General features: G+C 42.4%; 1 protein-coding gene across 1 annotated transcript in view; it reads right to left on the bottom strand.

Annotated features, from left to right (window-relative positions):
• Positions 1-14,742, bottom strand: part of LOC132820621 (immunoglobulin superfamily member 5-like) — a 154,570-nt gene extending 139,828 nt beyond the window's left edge. The window contains exon 1 of the mRNA XM_060832824.1: positions 14,721-14,742. Coding sequence (XP_060688807.1) covers positions 14,721-14,742 — 22 coding nt within the window. The remainder of the gene's footprint in view (positions 1-14,720) is intronic.
• Positions 14,743-20,139: the final 5,397 nt, after the last annotated feature.

The following is a 20,139-nucleotide window of genomic DNA, read 5'->3' as shown; positions in this document are numbered from 1 at the left end:
AGGTAGATAGGATAGTGAAGAAGGTGTTTAGTATGCTTTCTTTTATTGGTCTGAGTATTGAGTACAGGAGTTGGGAGGTCAAATTGCTGCTGTACAGGACATTGGTTAGGCCACTGTTGGAATATTGCATGCAATTCTGGTCTCCTTCCTATCAGAAAGATGTTGTGAAATGTGAAAGGGTTCAGAAAAGATTTACAAGGATGTTGCCAGGGTTGGAGGATCTGAGCTAGAGGGAGAGGCTGAATGGGCTGGGGCTGTTTTCTCTGGGGTGTCGGAGGCTGAGGAATGACCTTATAGAGGTTTACAAAATATGAGGGGCATGGATAGGATAAATAGACAAAGTATTTTCCCTGGGATCGGAAGTCCAGAACTAGAGGCATAGGTTTAGGGTGAGAGGGGAAAGATATAAAAAGAATGAAGGGCAACTTTTTCACACTGAAGGTGGTACATGTATGGAATGAGCTGCCAGAGGAAGTGGTGGAGGTTAGTACAATTGCAACATTTAAGAGGCATTTGGCTGGGTATATGAATAGGAAGAGTTTGGAGGGATATGGGCCAGATGCTGGCAGGTGGGACTAGATTGGGTTGGGATATCTGGTCAGCATGGCCGGGATGGACCAAAGGGTCTGGTTCCATGCTGTACATCTCTAAGACTCTCTGACTGAGGACTGCAGACTGGCAAGGCAAGCTGACTGGTTGTTTGACTGCATTAGTTAGCACGACAAGGCAAGGCAGGCATGATACAATCAGACAGGTAAACATTAACTGAGCTAGCACTAAGTGAGAGCTCTGAAATGCAGCCTGTCCACTCCATGAGCTGTGTACCTGTCCGTGCAGGCAGTGTCCTTTCGATGCTAGCTGCTGGTATCCCCCCTTAATGCATGTCTGTGCTTCCTGACCATCCTGTAAGTGAATCGAGAGACATGATGATGGCCATGGATGTTTGCAAATATCCAGATGCCAATGTCCCTGGATGAGGAGTGCACGTGGCTGGTGGCTATGGTTCTGGAGATGCCATTGAGAAATGTAGCGACACTTCATGGCCAGTGAAGAACTGAAGTCACCAGGGTAACCATTCTGAATTCCACATTGAGAATTTGCAACATCCAGCTTGTCAGGCGAATTTGGCGAGATCGGAAACTGAATATTAATGAGGCAAGCTGCAGCATTAATAAAGCATTTAACAAGAAACAATTCTCTCTCATGGCAAGACATCCACTCCTAGCCAAGACTATGGTGCTGGAAAAGCACAGCAGGTCAGGCAGCATCTGAGGAGCAGGAGAATCGATCTTTCAGGCATAAGCCCTACAATCAGGAAAGATTTATGCACGACACATCGATTCTTCTGCTCCTCAGATGCTGCCTGACCTGCTGTGCTTTTCCAGCATCACAGTCTCGATTCTGATCTGCAGCATCTATAGTCCTCACTTTTTCTTCTAAGACATCCACTCCTAGCCTAACACCCCTTCTCCTGCCAACCTGAAACATCTATGGCAACCAGTGATACCGACATCACCCCTTTGATCGTCGGTACCAATTCCGGGCTGTGACAACTCCATCCCTCCTCATCCCAGCCAGCACGGCAACTCCATCTCCCACTAATCCTAACCACCCCTCATCCATCCTTCTCAACACACCATCCAACCATAAGCAGTCCATCACTGACTTAGCACTCTTCTTCCCTGGCATCCTAACCACTTGACACCTCACCCACCAAGATGGGAGTTCCCAGTTAAAAAAAGACATGTGAGCAGAATATCATTCCAACTGTGATTGCCATCCCTCAGAATGTCCAGGCCAATGTGTTATTAGTTAAGAAAAAACAGTTGCCCACAATAAGAAGCCTCTTATTGCTTCACAAGTAACAACTTTTATCAATCAATTCACACAGTGGGAAAAGTAATCAAACTATCTGTGGCATGCACAATAATAGAATATAGAATGACTCATATTTGGAGTATTGTGTGCAGTTTTGTGCCCCATATCTCAGGAAGAATGTACTAGCCATGGAGCACGTTCAAAGAGATTCACGAGAATGGTCCAAGAAATGATAAACTTAATATATGAGGAACGTTTGAGGACTTGGGTTTATATTCGATGGAGTTTAGAAGGATGAGGGGGGTTCTAATTGAAACGTACACAATACTGAATGGCCTGGACGGAGTGGATATTGAGAAGAATTTTCCACTATAAGGAGAAAATAGAGCATGAGGGCATGCCTCAGAGTAAAAGGAAGACCTTTTAGAATGGAGATAAGGAGAAACTTCTTCAACCAAAGAGTGTGAATCTATGGAGTTCATTGCCACAGAAAGCTGTGAAGGCCAGGTCATTGAGTATATTTAAGACTGAGATTGATTGGTTCTTGAATATCAAGGGGATCCAGGGTTACAGGGAGAAAGCAGAAGATTGGGGATGAGAAACTTATTAGCCATGATTGAATGGCAGAGCAGAGTTGATGTGCTGAATGGCCTAATTTCTGCTCCTACATCTGTATCTGCAGGAAACATTACATTTGTACCATTCACTCCTTGTTTGCTCAGTGGGAGAGTTTTGTGTGCCCTAGGTACATTTTTTCAATACATTGCTGCCTGTCTGATTCTCACCTGAAAAGGTAGCTTCCATAGCACTCAAAATTGGCACAAGCACCTCGGCTGATAGATCCAATGCTTTCACTTATCTCTTCATGTCCCAACATTACCCTCTGAGCCTTGCTAGGTTAGCTAGGGCAGCTTTCATGCTGCACTGACCCCTGTCAAAGCCAGGATGTAGGTGTCTGTCATGCCCCTTCCTTACTAATTAACGTCTTCCAAAACGCTATCTTCCCCCACCCTTGTCTGTTGAGTTGCACCCATCACAAATATTATCCTCTACATCCCAGTAAGCTGTTCCCAGTCGCCACTATTTTGACTTCCTAGCTTCCCTACCACAGCACTGGCTCCTGATAACAGCCTCTTGACTTTCATTAAAACAGTCTGACCATGAGCCAAGCACTAGACTCACACAGCGATCATGTCACAGTTGGAGACAGGTGCTAAGGGGTTATACTTGGCCATGAGAGGAGGTAGTTTTATATTTGATTCAACAGGAGGAAGCAAACAAAAGACAATGGAGTAAAAAGATTAAAGAAATGAGAAATCCTGTCAGAAGAAAAATATGTCTTCAAAAGGAGTCCATTGGACAGTACAAGTACGGAATCAGCAGATACCACAGAACCTGGAAAAGACATCTTTATCCATTGATGTGGCAATCTCGGTTCTCAAGGCTTCTTCTGTAATAGAAATATAAGAACGTATCACAGCCATTCAATACTAAAGACTGTTCCATCATTCAATTTGATCTATACTGATCTATAGCTCAGGTGTACTTTTGACCCACTACACCTGAAATCAAAACCTAGATAATTGCAAATTCAGGACTTCAATTGGTCTAGCAAGAAAAACCTTTCAGGAAAGAAAGAGGCACACTATCCCAACATTTTGTTTGGAAATAAAATGCGATCTGGTTTTACCTTGAGTGTACGTAATTATCTGAACTCTCTTTGCTAGTCCACAGTTCTTAGTTTCTCACCATTTAGAAATCATTCAGGCAAAAACATTCCATAAAGTGATGAGGTGAATGTCCATCCTTCTGTATTTGATGGTGACAATTGTGAGGTCAACCTTGAATAAGAACTAGAAAGAATTATGTTGTTGCATGAGAATCATGAAAATCAGTTTGAATCTGATCATGCTTTTATGACACTCCCTCAGTTTTGTCCTGAATGACACTGCAAATAATGTGCTCAGGTCCTGGAGTTGATCTTGAGGGTGTTCTTACAAAGAGATAAGAGCCCTATTAACTGTGTCACACTGATACTCAATGCAAATTTAATGGTATTAAATTGCACTTTGCTCAACTCAAAACTGATCACTTGCAGCAATTTATTGTCACAGACCTTTGATATCACATAATAGTTACAAGTAAAAACATTGGAAATTATTTTTTATTCATGCACCAGCAATCCCCCTGGACACGGAGGAGATAATGCCAGAACTATGTCTATAAATTTAAAATGGTCACAGAAAACCCAATAAAGAATTTAGGGAAATATGTTTTGCACACAATGTTGTTTATTTATGATAATTGCTGACAAAAGAAAAATATAAGAGCATAAGAATGTTTGATATTGAAGTAGTCAAAGGTCACTCAGCCCATCGAGCCTGCTCAACTATTCAATAAGATCATGGCTGATATAACTGTGTCTTTACTTTCCTGCCTGCCCTCCTAACTCTTCAATCCTTGCAAGCTTAAAATTTCTCAAGTTTGAATTCGTTCAATGGCCCAGCCTCCACTGCTCCCTGGGGATGAGAATTCTGACCCCTAATAAATTCTTGAGAGAAGAAATTACTTCTCATTTCTGCATTAATCCCTTAGTTTTATGGGTGGCACGGTGACTCAATGGTTAGCACTACTGCCTCACAGTGCCAGCAGCCCGAGCTCGATTCCAGCTTAGGGCAAGTGTCTGGTGGAGTTTGCACATTCTCCCCGTGCCTGTGTGGGTTTCCTCCAAGTGCTCTGGTTTTCTCTCACAATCCAAAGATGTGCAGGTCAGGTGAATTGGCCTTGCTAAATTACCCATGGTGTCCAGCGGTGTGTAGGTTAGGTGTATTAGTCAGGGGTAAATGTAGAGGAATGGATCTGGGTGGGTTACTCTCCGGAGGGTCAGTGTGGACTGGTTGGGCCTGTTTCCACACTGTAGGGATTCTATTATACTATTTTTAATCTCCCTACTGCTAGGTTCCATCAAAACAGCCCCGTCAGAATCTAATATGTTTCATTGAAGTCACCTCTCATTCTTCTAATCTTGAATTAATGTAGGCCCAACCTTTCACAATAAGACAACCCATTTATCCCAGGAATCAGCTGAGTGAACCTGATCAGAACTGTTTCTAATTCAGTTACAGTTCAGGTGAATTGCATAAGCTAGATAGATACAGGAGAGAGGGAAAGGAAGGTTTTGCTTTCGGGTAAGGAAGGCAGATGGGAGAAGACTGATTGTCGACTGATAAACATCTAAATGGGTCATTTGGACCCAGTGGCCATTTTATGCTGTAAGTGCTATGCAATTCTACCTCATTAAGCTACGGCAATGCTATAGTAGTGCAGAACATATTGGGAAGAGGGGATAGTGGGGCAGGGCAAATAGCCAGAAGGCAGAGTCCATTTTAATAGAATCACTACAGTGCAGGAGGTAGGCCATTCAGCCCATCAACTCCACACCAGCCCTCCGAACAGCATCCCACCCAATCCCTGTAACACTGCATTCCCCTTGGCTAACCCACCCAGCGTGCACATCCTGGGAAACCATGGGGCACTTTCCCATGGCTAACCTACCTTAGCCTCGGACTATGGGAGGAAACTGAAGCACCCAAAGGGCACCCACACAGATAAGGGGAGAATGTGCGAACTCCACACAATCAGTAACCCGAGGGTGGGATCGAATCCAGGTCCCTGGCACTGTGAGGGAGCAGTGCTAACCATTGGGCTACCATGCCATTGAGAAAAGGTGAAAGTCCTTTCAGGAGCCCCTCACAGATCTGTTTACAAAGCACTGCCTTGGAAATTAATATTAAGTTACTGGAATAAAAGTTCATCTTTGATGTGTCATGAAAGTTTAAATTTACTGAAGAATTCAAAAAAATTCAAAGTCAGCCATGTCCTGCCAAAGAAAAGTCAAAGTTTGCACACAGCATGTGTCGAAGGCTTCGTGCTGAAGAAAACACTTTTGTGGAAATGTTCTTATCTTTCAGACTGACAAAGCAAAGATAGGGAATGCAATCCTACTCCATGCCAAAAGACTACAATGAGTTTGCTGCTTGTTTCACTATTAGCAAGTCTGCAGTTTTGTATTGAACATTTGGACTCAGCTGACTGTTCTGACGTTTGTGTAGAGATTTAAGAATTAGCTTTGAAGTCACAGTATGTTAGTAACAAATGTGTTATTGCATGAATAAGTATACTCAAAGGCATTCTTCTGTCCTTTATTTTAACAAATTCATTAACCAGTGGCCTATGTGCAAATAGAAAATGGAAAAATTTCATACACTAAGCCAACCCAATAGATATTAATACCACACAATGTGGTTTCAGCCTGCAAGTTTCAAATAAATTGGCAATTCAAATATTATTCCAAAGCTGATTTTATCTTCACGCCAAGCTCTTGCAGTTGGAGGATTTCCATAACTCTAACCGAACTGCTCTAACCCGCTCCTTGCCAGAATGAAGTACTCATTCCACATTCACATCACATACTTTTCCATCTCCCATTCAATATTTAACATTTGTTGGGTTGAATTTCATTATTCAATGCTCTGCCTGACTGCCCTGCATATCTAAATGTGTTTACATTCGTAAAACTGCTCAATGAAATAAAGACAGACACAAAAAATCCAAGTAACTTTTTTATTATCACCATTTGACACTGTTCAGAAGAAGGCAATTCAACCCATCATAAAGTATGCTTGCTCTTTGACAGAGTTTTCCAATTAATTCCATTCTCTCTTTCCCCACAATAGTATTTTCATTTATCGATATGGATACAACTTTTGGGTTTGTTTGCGATTCATGGTGCAAATTTTCACAGATCATAATTCGAGCTGTTGCACTGGTCACCAGCGAGCACTTCATTCTCATTTTCTAGCTCAATCCCTGTAGTGCAAGAAACAGGTCATTTGGCCCATCAAGTCCACACCCAGCCTTGGAAGAGCACTGTACCCAGACCCACCCCCTAACCTACCCCCATAACTCTCCATTTCCCATGGCTAACCCATCTAACCTGCACACTTACCACTCAAAAATCCATTTAACCTGCTTATCTTTGAACTGTGGGAGGAAACTGCAGCCCTTGGAGAATACCTAACACAGATAGGGGGAAAACATGCAAACTCCAGAGAGTCACCTAAAGCTGGAATCAAACCCAGGTTCTTGGCACTATGAGGCAGCAATGCTAACAACTCAGCCACCGTGCCACCCAATAAAGGAAGTGCATATAGTTATGGGAAATAGGAAGACAACAGGTTGAACCACTGGTTCCCATCTGGTCAGAGATTCCAGCACATGGAGCAGTATTTAATGCAAACAACTATGGTCTCATTCATTGTTTAGAGAAACATTGAGACCCACTGTCACTTCCTCTGGGAAACGTCCACTGGTTTAACAGCTTCTCAGGTACATAAGTGGTAAGTGGTGGACCTTTTCTGGGAGCAGGGACTCTAAACCCTCAGCCAACACACCCTAGCCCCACCCCTTCACTCTCTAAGAGCTGCCAGTGAATTAGAAACAGGCAGCTTCCCATTCCATGTAGCAGCAGCATTATGAACGGTGGTACCTGTTCCCCATGCACCCGGGGAAAGGCCTCCATTTCCTGAGCAACCTGGGCCACAGGTGAATGAGTACTGGATGGCAGTCATGGAGGGGGAGGAATCAGCAGCAAGTGACAGTGGATCAAGTACACCCCAACCCCTTCTCAATGCCAGGGTTTGCAATCAAGCACTTTGGATAAGGGATCCCACATGCCTCTCACATATGCTCCCCCATCATCTCCTGAAGTGCTGCAATAGCTTTTCCAGCTTCTCTTGTGGTGACGGCTTCACCTGTACTGGATCGAATACCAGCGGCAGGAAGGTGAGGCCTTTGTGTGGCCATTGATTTCCCACTGAAGAGTTTCATTGCGATGACCAGCCATCAGCCAATCCACCCTGAAATGGCATGGTCATGTCACCATCGCAGCAACTAAATATCCACCCACCTCTAAATTCACTTTATAAGAGTGCATTAAATTAGAATTAGAATTTAATTTATTGTCACATAGACGTGAGTACTTAGAAAAGCGTACACTGTCACCCTTCCTAGCACCATCTTACATACTAAAAGGTACCTGGGTACAAAATCTTAGTAAAGGGGAAAAGTAAAGAAACAAGTTAAAAGTTAAACATTACAGTCCTTCTTAGTGATAACTAGAAAAATGGAGAAGCAAATTTAAAAGTCCAACATTACAGTCTTTAAGTGCTGAGCCTTGCTGGACTCCCACTCCCAACCAGGGTTTGGTCTCCCCCACTTTAGCCTGCTCCCCCTGCCCTGGCTCTCCGGAAATACCAGGAGACCTTGATTTGCCTGCTGTCAGCACTACCCCAGAACATAGGGGACCTCTCTCACTGCCATGTTGGACTCACTCTTCCCATGTTGAGACCGACCTCTGACAGTCAAAGGCCCGATCCAGGCTCCCTAGCCGCTGGCACACTCTGGACACCAACAAACCTGCAATGGCATTACCACAGCTGCTTCCACAACTGAGCTCGCTCCAGTTCATAATAAAGTAATAAAAAAGCTAAAAATCTCAAAATAAAATAAAATCGAGGAAAGAAGGAAAAAAAAGAATTCTCCCCTTTGAGCCATAACAGAACAGAAAGAAGCCATTTGGCCCATCAAGTCCATGCTAGTACTTTGTGGAACAATCCGGTCAGTGCTACTCTTCAGTATATCCCATGGCCCTGTATGTTTAATTGCCTCAAATGCCCATGCAATTCCCTTTCACAATCATTTATTGTCTCTGCTTCTGCCAAACTCATTGGCATTGAATCTCTGATAAGAGATTCTTCCTCACAATTCCCTACTTTACAACACTTGGTCAAAACCTTAAATCTGTGTCCAACATTCTTGTACCATCAGCTAATAATGTTTTCTTGTCACCTTCACACAACATTTAAGAATATTAAATGCACAATTACAATGCTGAGGCATACAAAGCTGTGGGCCAATTACAGGAAAATGGGATTAAAATAGTTAGAAAGGTTTGACTGGTGAAAATTCAATGGGGTAAAAGGCCTTTCTTCTGTGTTGTACACCTCTATGACTCTTGCACAATCCTGTCCTTAAACCAATTTTTGTTTTTATCCAAGCTGACTCTTCTAATCCAAGATACTCAATTTTTAGACAGCTTTTTATGTGGTAATTTGTCAAATATTTGCCTAAAATCCATTAAGACAACATCCATTGCATTCCAGTTATCAACCTTCTCATGAATAAATTCAATTAAACTAGCCAAGTGTAATCTGCCAGTTAAAAGTCTGTGCGCTGCCTTGCCTTAAATAACTTAGAAATCTCCAATGTTTGTTGATTTTGTTTTCCCTGATTATTGTTTTTAAAACCTTAGCCAGTGCCAATGCTAAAATAACTGACCTATAGTCAGCAGGAATGTCTTTGATGGTTTCTCAAATAAGGGTGGCTCACTAGATTGATTCTGGAGTTGAGAGGATTGCCTTATGAGGCGAGGCTGAGTAGACTGGGATGACACTCATTGGAATTTAGAAGATTGAGGGGGATCTATAAGAAACATACAAAATTATGAAGGGAATAGATAAGATAGAAGCAAGGAGGTTGTTTCCACTGGCTGGTGAAACTAGAACAAGAAACATTGCTTCAAATTAAGGAGGAACAGATTTCGGACTGAGCTGAGGAGGAATGTCTTCACCTAAAGGGTTATGTATCTGTGGAATTTCCTGCCCAGTGAGGGAGTCGAGGCTACCTCAAAGAACGTTTTTAAGACAAAGATAGATAGACTTTTGTACAGTAAAGGAATGAAGTGTTATAGTGAGCTGGTAGGTAAGTGGAGCTGAGTCCATGAAAAGATCAGCCATGATCATATTGAATGGCAGAGGAGACTCAAGGGGCCAGATGGCCTACTCCTGCTCCTATTCCTTATGTTCTTATACTCTTACGTCACTCTCTAATTCTGTAGCACCTCCCCCCTTATCTGGGAAAGACTGGAAATTTATGACAAGCCTTTCTGCTATCTCCAGTTTCTCCAACAGCCTGCAAGGAATACAAGCCATTCTAATCAGCCAACCTATCTAATCTGAGCACAGCCAATCTTTCCAGTACATTCCTGCTATCAATTTTCACCGTTTCCATTACCTGTCATCAACGGTTCTACTGATACTTGTGAGCATCCTCATGCACACTCAAAAATTATCCTAGCCTTGACTTACACTAACTATCACTAACTATGTTAATATTAGGACACAAGCAAGTGTCAATTTACTAATTGCATGCCAGTTAGTTTGTGAGTTTGTGATTCTGTTATTCTGCTTTTTTCTTCATCCTCCACCTCATTCCACTGCATATGGTCTGTTCTTGCTTGAATAATTCACCTGGCATTTATCATACATGCCCATCTATAGGGTAAGATTCAGCCTGTGACTGGAGCAAAGCAATTCTGCTGCGTGTACTGACTGGCCTGTTGTGATTGTAAGACCTGTACTCTGTCATAAGTGCCTTCTTGAGCAGTCTGTCGCAACCATTTGACACTTCACTTGGAACATGATATGAGGAGTGGTACAGCCGAGGCAGAATGGATTTCCAGAGCTGCGAGAGAGCCAGCTACTGTAAAGAAAACAACAGCAATCTGTAAATTTGAATTATGCGGTAAGTCAAAAGCATTTTCCACTCCTTGCTGGAAAATAAAAGAGGTATGAAACAGGTTTAGAATTATTTCCACTGTCAGTAGCAAAGCAATGAAATAGCTACATAATTAATTTTTAAAAATACATGAGCAATGACATTAAGGACCACATCATGCAATTTAGAGCTTGTAACAAATAACAAGCTCAGCAAAATAAAGATCCACTTTGACCCATAACATCCCAGATGGACTGTGGATAAAGCTTGAATAAATGTCTTCACTCTTCCTCTTCTTCACAGGAACTGATCATCATCAAGTATTATTCTAACTACAGGTAATTAAATTAAGTGCTGTCAATGATAGCCAGTGAGATTGTAGAAGTCATCAGAGTATACCAGACATTGTGATGAGTGAGAATCACACTCAATTCATGAACAAAGATTACCTTTGCTTCATAAATGGTTGGAAAATTCAACACCATACATCATGCCCAAACCATCCCCAGTTAAATTAAAAGCCTGAAGCTGCACTGCCAATTGCCAAAGAGGCAAAGGAAATCAAGCATCTCATGCACAGACTCATTCAAGGAATTCCTTGAGTGGAAAGGAACACTGACCAAAGGTATGGCAAGTAGTCCAGTCCAAAGACTAATGCCACATCACATCCAAACTATTGTTACAATAGTGAACAATCTAATGAAGACAGAAGTAGCTCTGGGCATGACTGGCAAAATTAAAGTGAAATGAGAGAAAACCAAATCTGACCTTCATAAAACTACAATTAATTGCCAAAGCTGAGTATTGAGTAGCCCGTCAAAGTGTAAATGTTCAATGTTTTCAAAAGAAGAGTCAGCACCCATGGAAACACAGGATCTCTAATGAGCTCCCGTCACCTCAAATGTAAGTGGTGAATGTGAATAAGTTGTCTCAGACATACACAGGAATAGAACTAATGGCTAGGGAATGTTTCAGTCTTCACTGCATTGAGTTGCTGAAAATTTGAGTTCACCCCATCCTGGACTTTGGATGGGCAATTTGACAGTTTATAGGCAGTGGGGAGTTTGAGAGATTTACTGAAAGCATCAGAATACTGTCGGTGTGGTTTTACACTATAATTTTGGATGATGTTGTCATGTGAAACTATAGAGATGACAAATAGGAAGGGGCTAATGATAGCCTTTGAGGATCAAAATCCCAAATCACTTCCTCCTTGGGCATGGCAGAGCAGAGACACCTTATCATGAAAATGTTTAGGAATTTGTATCACATTTCAGATAGTTCATCAAGAAAGAACACACAGTTCTCCACCATCCCCACAACCCATCGCAATTTCCAATTGGTTCATATACAGGATTGCTTCTTCTGATACGCTGCCTAAATTCCCATGACATATTTTCATTTACCTTTCCTTTTGGAACTGTAGTCTCCAGTTTGAAATCATTGGTAGGTTGGACACGGACTCAATAAGCTGGATGGTTACCCTAACCTTCAGTATTCTATGAAATATATTTGAGATGTTCAAAATCATCATTCATTTCAAAGCAATACATAAACTGCTTTCGCTGGCTGTCTGATTAGTATCAGAGGAGATAGATTCAAAATAATTGACAGAAGAAATTGAGGTGACATGAGAAAGCAGTCTGCTCTCAGTGAGCTGTTTTGATCTGGAATGCACTACCTGAACAGGTGATGGAAGGGATTCAATACTGGCATTCCAGAGATAATTGAAAAATATTGAAAGGACAATACTTACAAGGCAACAGGAAATGAGTGGTGGACTGACATTAATTAAATATCTGTACTAAAGAGATGCTTGAAGGCTTTCCTTTTACTTAATTTATCCATCCAAAAAAATCGTCTTTACCATCTGAACTGGTCATTGAATGATTCTGGGTTTTCAATGTTACTGCTACTTCTGGAAATACATCACGTGTGATCAAGTTGCATGGAGAAACTTCCACTGCCCAGCTTCACAAACCACACTCACCCGGTACCAGTCTTAATTTGTCTAACCACAGTCAGAGAATCACCCCCAAAGCTTTCCATAACACTCTTGCACTATGTCTTGTATCCCAAGGACAAGAATACTGTGTACAATTCTGGTTGCCCTTCTCCAGGAAGGATGTTGCTAAACATGGGAAGGTGCAGAAAAGGTTTACAAGGGGGTGTTGCCAGCAAGCCATACAAGATTACAGCTGCAAAGTAAGATCAACGTTAACAAGATCAACATTGTTTGAAATTAGAGAGGTGGGGGAGTCCCAAACTAGAGGGCATAGGTTTAAGGTGAGAGGGGAAAGATTTAAAAAATGACCTGAGGGGCTTTTTCACGCAGAAGATGATGTGTGTGTGGAGCAAGCTGCCAGAGGAAGTGGTGGAGCAGGTACAATTGCAACATTTGAAAGGCATCTGGATGGGTTTATGAATAGGAATAATTTAGCTGATATGGGCCAAGTGCTGGCAAATGGGATTTGGTCAGATTGGAATATCTGGTTGGTATGGGTGAGTTAGGCTGAAGGCTCTCTTTCCATGCTATATGATGATATGACATACACACACAACTAATGGGATGAACACAAGTCTGGACTCTAAAGCATTGTGGATATTTTTAACTTGCAATTCCAAAATTATTTTTCAAAAGAGGCCTGATGCAGCCAAAAATGGCTGTAGTTGCAAATTAAGTGGCAGTCTGGAGAGAGAGAAACAGAGAGAGAGACCCACAGAATGTCACACCAGTGGGAAGAAGGGAACTTCAAATAACGTCCCTTCAAGGGGGAATGGGTCAAATCATAACAGAATGAATTTTGACCTCCTGAAACTACACAGATAATGACAGGCTGATGACTCTCTGCCCAATATCAAATCACTTCCTGTGAATGATGTCCCAAAGTGCAGTCATATTTTGTGATTGCCCCTTCAATATGTACACAAGGACAGCAGTTAAAAAGCAGCTTCAATGCTGATGAAGATTGCAAATGAATCCCCATAGGTTTAAGCATTACCGTGTTGTGCAGGCCACTGTTGAAGAACTATCCCCTCGTCACCCAAGTGTTGCAGATAAAGAGGCTCTCTCACTCCGAGTGCTTGAAAACAACCTGGAAAATGTAAACATGTATCTCTCTCACCCTGAAGGCCTGCCAGCCCTGACATGCCAGTCTGGTCATACACTGTCTCCCAACAAAGCTAGGGTATTCCGGACTATGGATTAACACCCTCTCCCACTTACTCCAATCTCATCCAGGCTGTAAGGTATGGCTACTTAATAATGTAAGAGCCCATGGTGCTGGAGATGGTATATTAACATGGATAGCAAATTAGATAACTCACAGAAAACAGAGAATTGGGATAAGGGGGGCATTTTCAACCTGTATTAATGACTTAGATGCGGAAAGTGAATATAATATTGCCAATTTGTGGACCAAGCAAAAATGAAATGGAAGGCAGCTGGTGAGGATGACACAAGAGTCTTAGAGGGATATAAAAGGTTAAGTGACTGGGCAAAAAAGTTGGCAAGTGGAATATAACATGAGATTGTGCATTTTGGTAGGAAGAGTAAAGAAGCTGATTATTATTTAAATGGAGAAACACAGCAGAAAACGATAGAGCAGAAGGATTTAGGAATTGCCATTCATGAATTACAAAACGCCAGCATTCATGGTCAGTGGGTAATAGAGAAAGTAAATAGCATGTTGGCCTTTATTTCAGAGAGTACGAAATATAAAGGTTGAGATGTTTTGCTAAAAGTAGACAAGAAACTAGCCAGACCACTGGTAGAATACTGGATTCCTTATCAAAGGAACTTTTCATTTTTATTCACTTGTGGGATATGGGTCTCATTACCTGGGCTGGCATTTATTGCCTGTTCCTTATTTCCCTACCTTCTTGACCTGCTGCTGTCCATGTGCTGTAGTTCGATCCACAATGCCCTTAGGGAGGGAATTCCAGGATTTTGACCCAGTGACAGTGAAGGACAATATATTTTCTTGTCAGGACAGTGAGTGCCTTGGAGGGGAATGCTGGTATTCCCATGAATCTGCTGGCCTTGTCCTTCTAGATAGAAGTGGCATGGGTTCAGAAGGTGCTGTCTGAGGATCTTTCCTGAATTCCTGCGGTGCATTTTGTAGGTAGTACACACTGCTGCTATTGTGCTATGGTGGTGGATGAATGGATATTTGTGAATGTGGTGCCAATCAAGTGGACTGCTTTGTCCTGGAATGATGTCAGCAGCAGTGGGGGCATCGACCCGGGACCTGACAGGAAGGTGAATCACTGATATAAATACTTACCTTGAGCATCGGGGCCCTCCATTTTTGTTTCAGAAGCAAGAAGAGTGGGAGTAACGACCAGGGGGCTGACGGGTAGGTAAATCACTGATTTGAAAACTTACCTCATGAACAGGCAGAGCGCACGATGAGCAGGAGTGGACACGGGACTACTGAGTAAGAGAAGTAATATATTTGGGCTGTTGCATTTCCTGAAACACTACTTAGGTAGTGTCACCCACCCATCCTCTTCCTCTAACCAAAAAAAGTTATGTGCACTGGATTGGTAAGATAACTAGCTTTGTTTTTATTCTTAATTTTTCTACAGTCTCTTTGGGAATTTAGAATAATGGGAGGGCAGTTGAATGTTCCTCCTGCAGAATGTGGGAGGTTAGGGTCACCACTAGTCTCCCTGTTGACTTCATCTGTGGGAAGTGCACCCAACTCCAGGTCCTCAAAAACTATGTTAGGGAACTGGAGCTGGAGCTGGATGAACTTTGGATCATTCGAGAGGCGGAGGGTGTTATTGAGAGGAGTTACAGGGAGGTAGTTCACCTCAGGTGCAAGAAAAAGGCAGATGAGTTACAGTCAGGGGACAGAAAGGGAACCAGCAGGCAGTGCAGGGAACCCCTGTGGACATTTCCCTCAATAACATGGGATTGGAGGTATGGGATTGAGAGAGATTTAGCAGTTTGGATCAGAAATTGTCTAGCTGAAAGAAGACAGAGGGTGGTGATGTACCACAAGGATCTGTTTTGGGTCCACTGCTGTTTCTCATTTTTATAAATGACCTGGATGAGGGTGTAGAAGGATGGGTTAGTAAATTTGCAGAAGACATTAAAGTCGATGGAGTTGTGGCTAGTGTTGAGGGATGTTGTAGGTTACAGAGGGACATAGATAAGCTGCAGAGCTGGGCTGAAAGGTGGCAAATGGAGTTAATGCGGAAAAGTATGAGGTGATTCACTTTGGAAGGAGCAACAGGAATAAGGAATACTGGGCAAATGGTAAGATTCTTGGTAGTGTAGATGAGCAGAGGGATCTCAGTGTCCATGTACATAGATCCCTGAAAGTTACTATCCGGGTTGATAGGATTGTTAAGAGGGCATATGGTATGTTAGTTTTTATTGGTAGTGGGATTGAGTTTCACAGCCACGAGGTCAAGCTGCAGCTGGACAAAACTCAGGTGTGGCCACACTTGGATTATTGCATACAGTTCTGGTGACCACATTATAGGAAGGACATGGAAGCTTTGGAAAGGAGGCAGAGGAGATTTACTAGGATGTCGCATAGTATGTAGGTGAGGGCTTATGAGGAAATGCTGAGGGACTTGAGGCTGTTTCATTAGAGAGAAGGCGGAGAGGTGACTTAACTGAGACTTATCAGATAATCAGAGGGTTAGATAAGGTGGACAGTGAAAGCCTTTTTCCTTGGATGGTGATGGCTAGCACAAGGGGACATAGCTTTAAATTGATGGGTAATGGATATAGGACAACTGTCAGAGGTAGTTTCTTCACTCAGAGAGTAGTAGGGGTGTGGAACACTCAGCCTGCAACAGTAGTAGACTTATCAAGTTTAAGGGCATTTAAAAGGTCATTGGACAGACATATGGATGAAAATGCAATAGTTCAGGACAGATAGGCTTCAGATTGGTTTGACAGGTTGGCGCAGCATTGAGGGACCTGTACTACACCTAAATGTTCTATGTTCTAAGCTTCTAATGTTGTTAGTACTTCATTTATCTCAGCAAGTAGGGAGTATTCCATCGCATTCTTGACTTGTGCCTTGTTGATAGTGGACAGGCCTTGGGCTCAGACAGCGAGTTACTCACTGCAGCATTCCTAGCCTGTGAACTTCCATACATTGGAGTCAGTCCAGAGAAGGTACACTAGGCTGATGCCAGGTCTGGAGGGAATGTCTTATGAGGAGAGATTAAGTAGATTGGTCCTGTACTCAATGGAATTGGAAGAATGGGAGGATACCTTATTGAATCATCCAAGATTCTCAGGGGACTTGACAGGGTAAATGTGGAAAAGTTGTTTCCCTTGTGAGAAAGTCTAGGGCCAGAGGGCATAATCTCAGAATAAAAGGTCATATATTTAAAACAGAGATAAGGAGGAATTTATTCTGTCAGAGGCTTGTGAATCTGATAAATATTTTACCAGGAGGGCTGTTGAGATTGGATCATTAAATATATTCGATACTGAGACAGACAGATTTTTAATTAGTAAGGAATTCAAGTGTTCTGGAGAAGAGTTACTGGTCTTGAAAATTTAACTCTGTTTCTCTCTCCACAGATGCTCAGTTTCTCCAGAAATTTCTGTTTTAGTTTGAGATTGCCAGCATCTATAGCTCCTTCTTTTATTTTGGGGGATTAAGGGTTATGGGGAAAAGACCGGACAGAGGAGGTGAGGATTATCAGGTCAGCCATGCATGGAGGAGCAGGCTCTGTGGATTGAATGGCCAATTCTACTCCCGTGTCTTGTGGTCTTAAATACTAAATGTCCCTTTCACAATTGTCATCCACCTTTTCTTCCAGTCTGTAACCCTCAATCCTGATGATTGGGTTTCCAAGTCTCCATCCTGTAGCCCTCATCTGTGTTGTCAGGATATTGAATCATTAGTCAGATGCGATGATAAGTGCTATGATAGGATCCCGTGCACCGCCACTGAGAATGTCCTTGCCAGCACGGGATGCTGCCTGGATTTTACCAGGGATGGGCAGAACTGTGATCTTCCCTTCCATTGTTTGAGGCTGCCATTGATACCAGAGAGCCATATTTCCTAGCCTTTCTATTTGCCAACCAGTGTCAACCAATTAAATCACTTCATTTTCATGATACTTAAACTGAATCATTTGCAGTTTAATGAAGCATAGAAACAGTAGGAGAGATTTGGGCACTCAACTTCACTCTGCCCTGTGATGAGATGATGACTGATCTGACTGTGGCTTCAACTTGGCTTTCCTGTCTACTCCTGTACCCTCTGACCCCTTTGTCAATCAAGAATCTCTGCCTTAAAAATAGTTAATGGCTCATGCAATCTCCAACACTTTTTGGAGGAGGAAGTTCCATACCGTGCCAACCCACTGAGAAAAGAACTTTTGTCCCATCTCGATTTTAAATGAGAGACCCCTTATTTTAAAACTGCATCTCTTAACTCTGGCCTTTCCTACGAGGGAAAACACCTTTTCATCCATCCTGCAAAGTTGTATTCGAGAAGAGATATTATGAAACCTTGTAAACTGAAGGGGTACTCACTCACAAGAAGACTGAGAGTAGGGGTGCACAGTCCCACTGATCCTTCATCTGTCACAATTAGCAGACAGAAATACATGAATGTGGTGCATTTGAGTCCTCATTACAGGAAGTTCATTAAGTTCTCTTTTGTGTATCACAATTTGAAAACAAAGGATGCTTTACTATAACTTGGAAAGAGTGCCCTCTGCTGTTTGAGTGTGAATTTTATCACTAACTATTCATGAATTAAATTATCAGCGTTAACTCACTCATCCAATTCTCCCTCGGGAAATCTAGACCCAATAACTGCACAAGTTAAAAAGTAAGTCCTTGAATTTTGTAGCCTAGCCTTTTGCTACATGCTTTCTTCAGACAAAGTTGCTGAATGGCAGTAAGAATAAAAAATGAGGTCTGCAGATGCTGGAGATCACAGCTGCAAATGTGTTGCTGGTCAAAGCACAGCAGGTTAGGCAGCATCTCAGGAATAGAGAATTCGACGTTTCGAGCATAAGCCCTCGAAACGTCGAATTCTCTATTCCTGAGATGCTGCCTAACCTGCTGTGCTTTGACCAGCAACACATTTGCGGCAGTAAGAATAAGAAAGGTTTAGAGGCATGTGGGCCAAACGCTGGCAAATGGGACTAGCTTAGTTTCGGAAACCTGGTCAGCATTGACGGGTTGGACTGAAGGGTCTGTTTCAGTGTTGTAAGACTGTGTGACTCTAACTTTATTGGTTCATTGCTGGGTAACGATCACCCTCAGATATGATCCCCTTAAGGTTGAATATTCTGTTCACAGATTCCTGATGAAGGGCTTTTGCCTGAAATGTCGATTCTCCTGCTTCTCGGATGTTGCCTGACCTGCTGTGCTTTTCCAGCACCACATTCTCCATTCAGTTCACAGTCAGGCTCTGTATCTTCATTGTTTGTGCTGTTCATGAATGGCAAAGCTTTGTGATGATGCTGCTCCTTTAATAAGGTTTGTTTTTTTTTCAAAGGATGTAAAAAAGATAGATTCTGAAAAAAATTTGGGCATGGAAGGGTTTTAGGGCTAATTTGATTATAGCTAACAGATACTGCTTTAGGCAAAAAGCTTTTAAGTTTCAAAAATACACTTGTATCATGAAAAGGGAGTGGGCAGTTCTCCCAGCTCAGCTTTTCTCTGGTTTGATTTGGTGTTTACCAATCTGGCTGTTCACTGAAAACAGTCAGGCAGTTGTGAAGCTGATGGACCCAAAGAAGCAGGTCCATGCTGAACCTCTCTCTCTGACCTCTCTCTCCTGTAAGATCCTGAGTTTGATTTTACATTTTGTACCAAGGGTATTTACAGAGACCGTTGCAAGTATTGGGAACAGCATCATTAAGCTGGTATAATCTGTTGGGTTTTCAGATAGGTTAAGCTATTCAGTTCTCTTTTGTTTTCGTTTGGTAATTCTGTAAATAATTTCTGCTTTGTTTAAAGCTAAGTGTTTTGGTCAGCTACATCCCTCCTGGAATATCTGCATTACACCTGCATAAAACAACTAGCAAAGTTAGGGTATGGGCTACTTTCTTGAAATGCTTTGAGAGGGTCCATCCTGGTCCATAACAACTTAACTCACAAAATGTCAGCAGCCACCAATCTCCGAACATTGACATATGAGTGATTGCATCTATAGCATCGCGAGATAAGCAGGCTATTGGAAGAGTTAAACATTGGTGATAGTCATAGTCATAAGTGATGTACCTGTAGCAAATACAGTTTGATAATAAGGCGACTGGGTCTGTGTGAAGTTTGCACATTCTTCCTGTGTCTGCGTGGGTTTCCTCTGGGTGTTCCGGTTTCCTCCCACAATCCAAAGATGTTAGGTGAATTGGCCATGCTAAATTGCCAATTCTGGGAATGAGTCTGGGTGGGTTGCTCTTCAGAGGGTCAGTGTGGACTTGTTGGGCCGAAGGGCCTGTTTCCACACTGTAAGTAATCAAAAAAAAATCTAAAAATAAGCCTGACTGGCAATTTGCAACACACCTCTACAACCATTAGTTTCTGAGGGGAGGACTTTAACCCAGAGCTTCTGGTCAAAGTTAAGGAGACTACCACAAGATACCTTACCGACTGGTTCAGTCAGCCTATCACCAGACAATAGGATTTCCATAAATGACAATATAAACTCACCAACATCTCAAAGCCATGTGATCTGCTGGGAGAACTGAACATGGAGGTGAAAA

The sequence above is a fragment of the Hemiscyllium ocellatum genome, chromosome 12 (genome assembly GCF_020745735.1).
Source record: "Hemiscyllium ocellatum isolate sHemOce1 chromosome 12, sHemOce1.pat.X.cur, whole genome shotgun sequence".
NCBI lineage: Eukaryota > Metazoa > Chordata > Chondrichthyes > Orectolobiformes > Hemiscylliidae > Hemiscyllium > Hemiscyllium ocellatum.
Note: the sequence above shows the minus strand (reverse complement) of the source record. Positions and strands in the feature narration are given on the sequence as shown.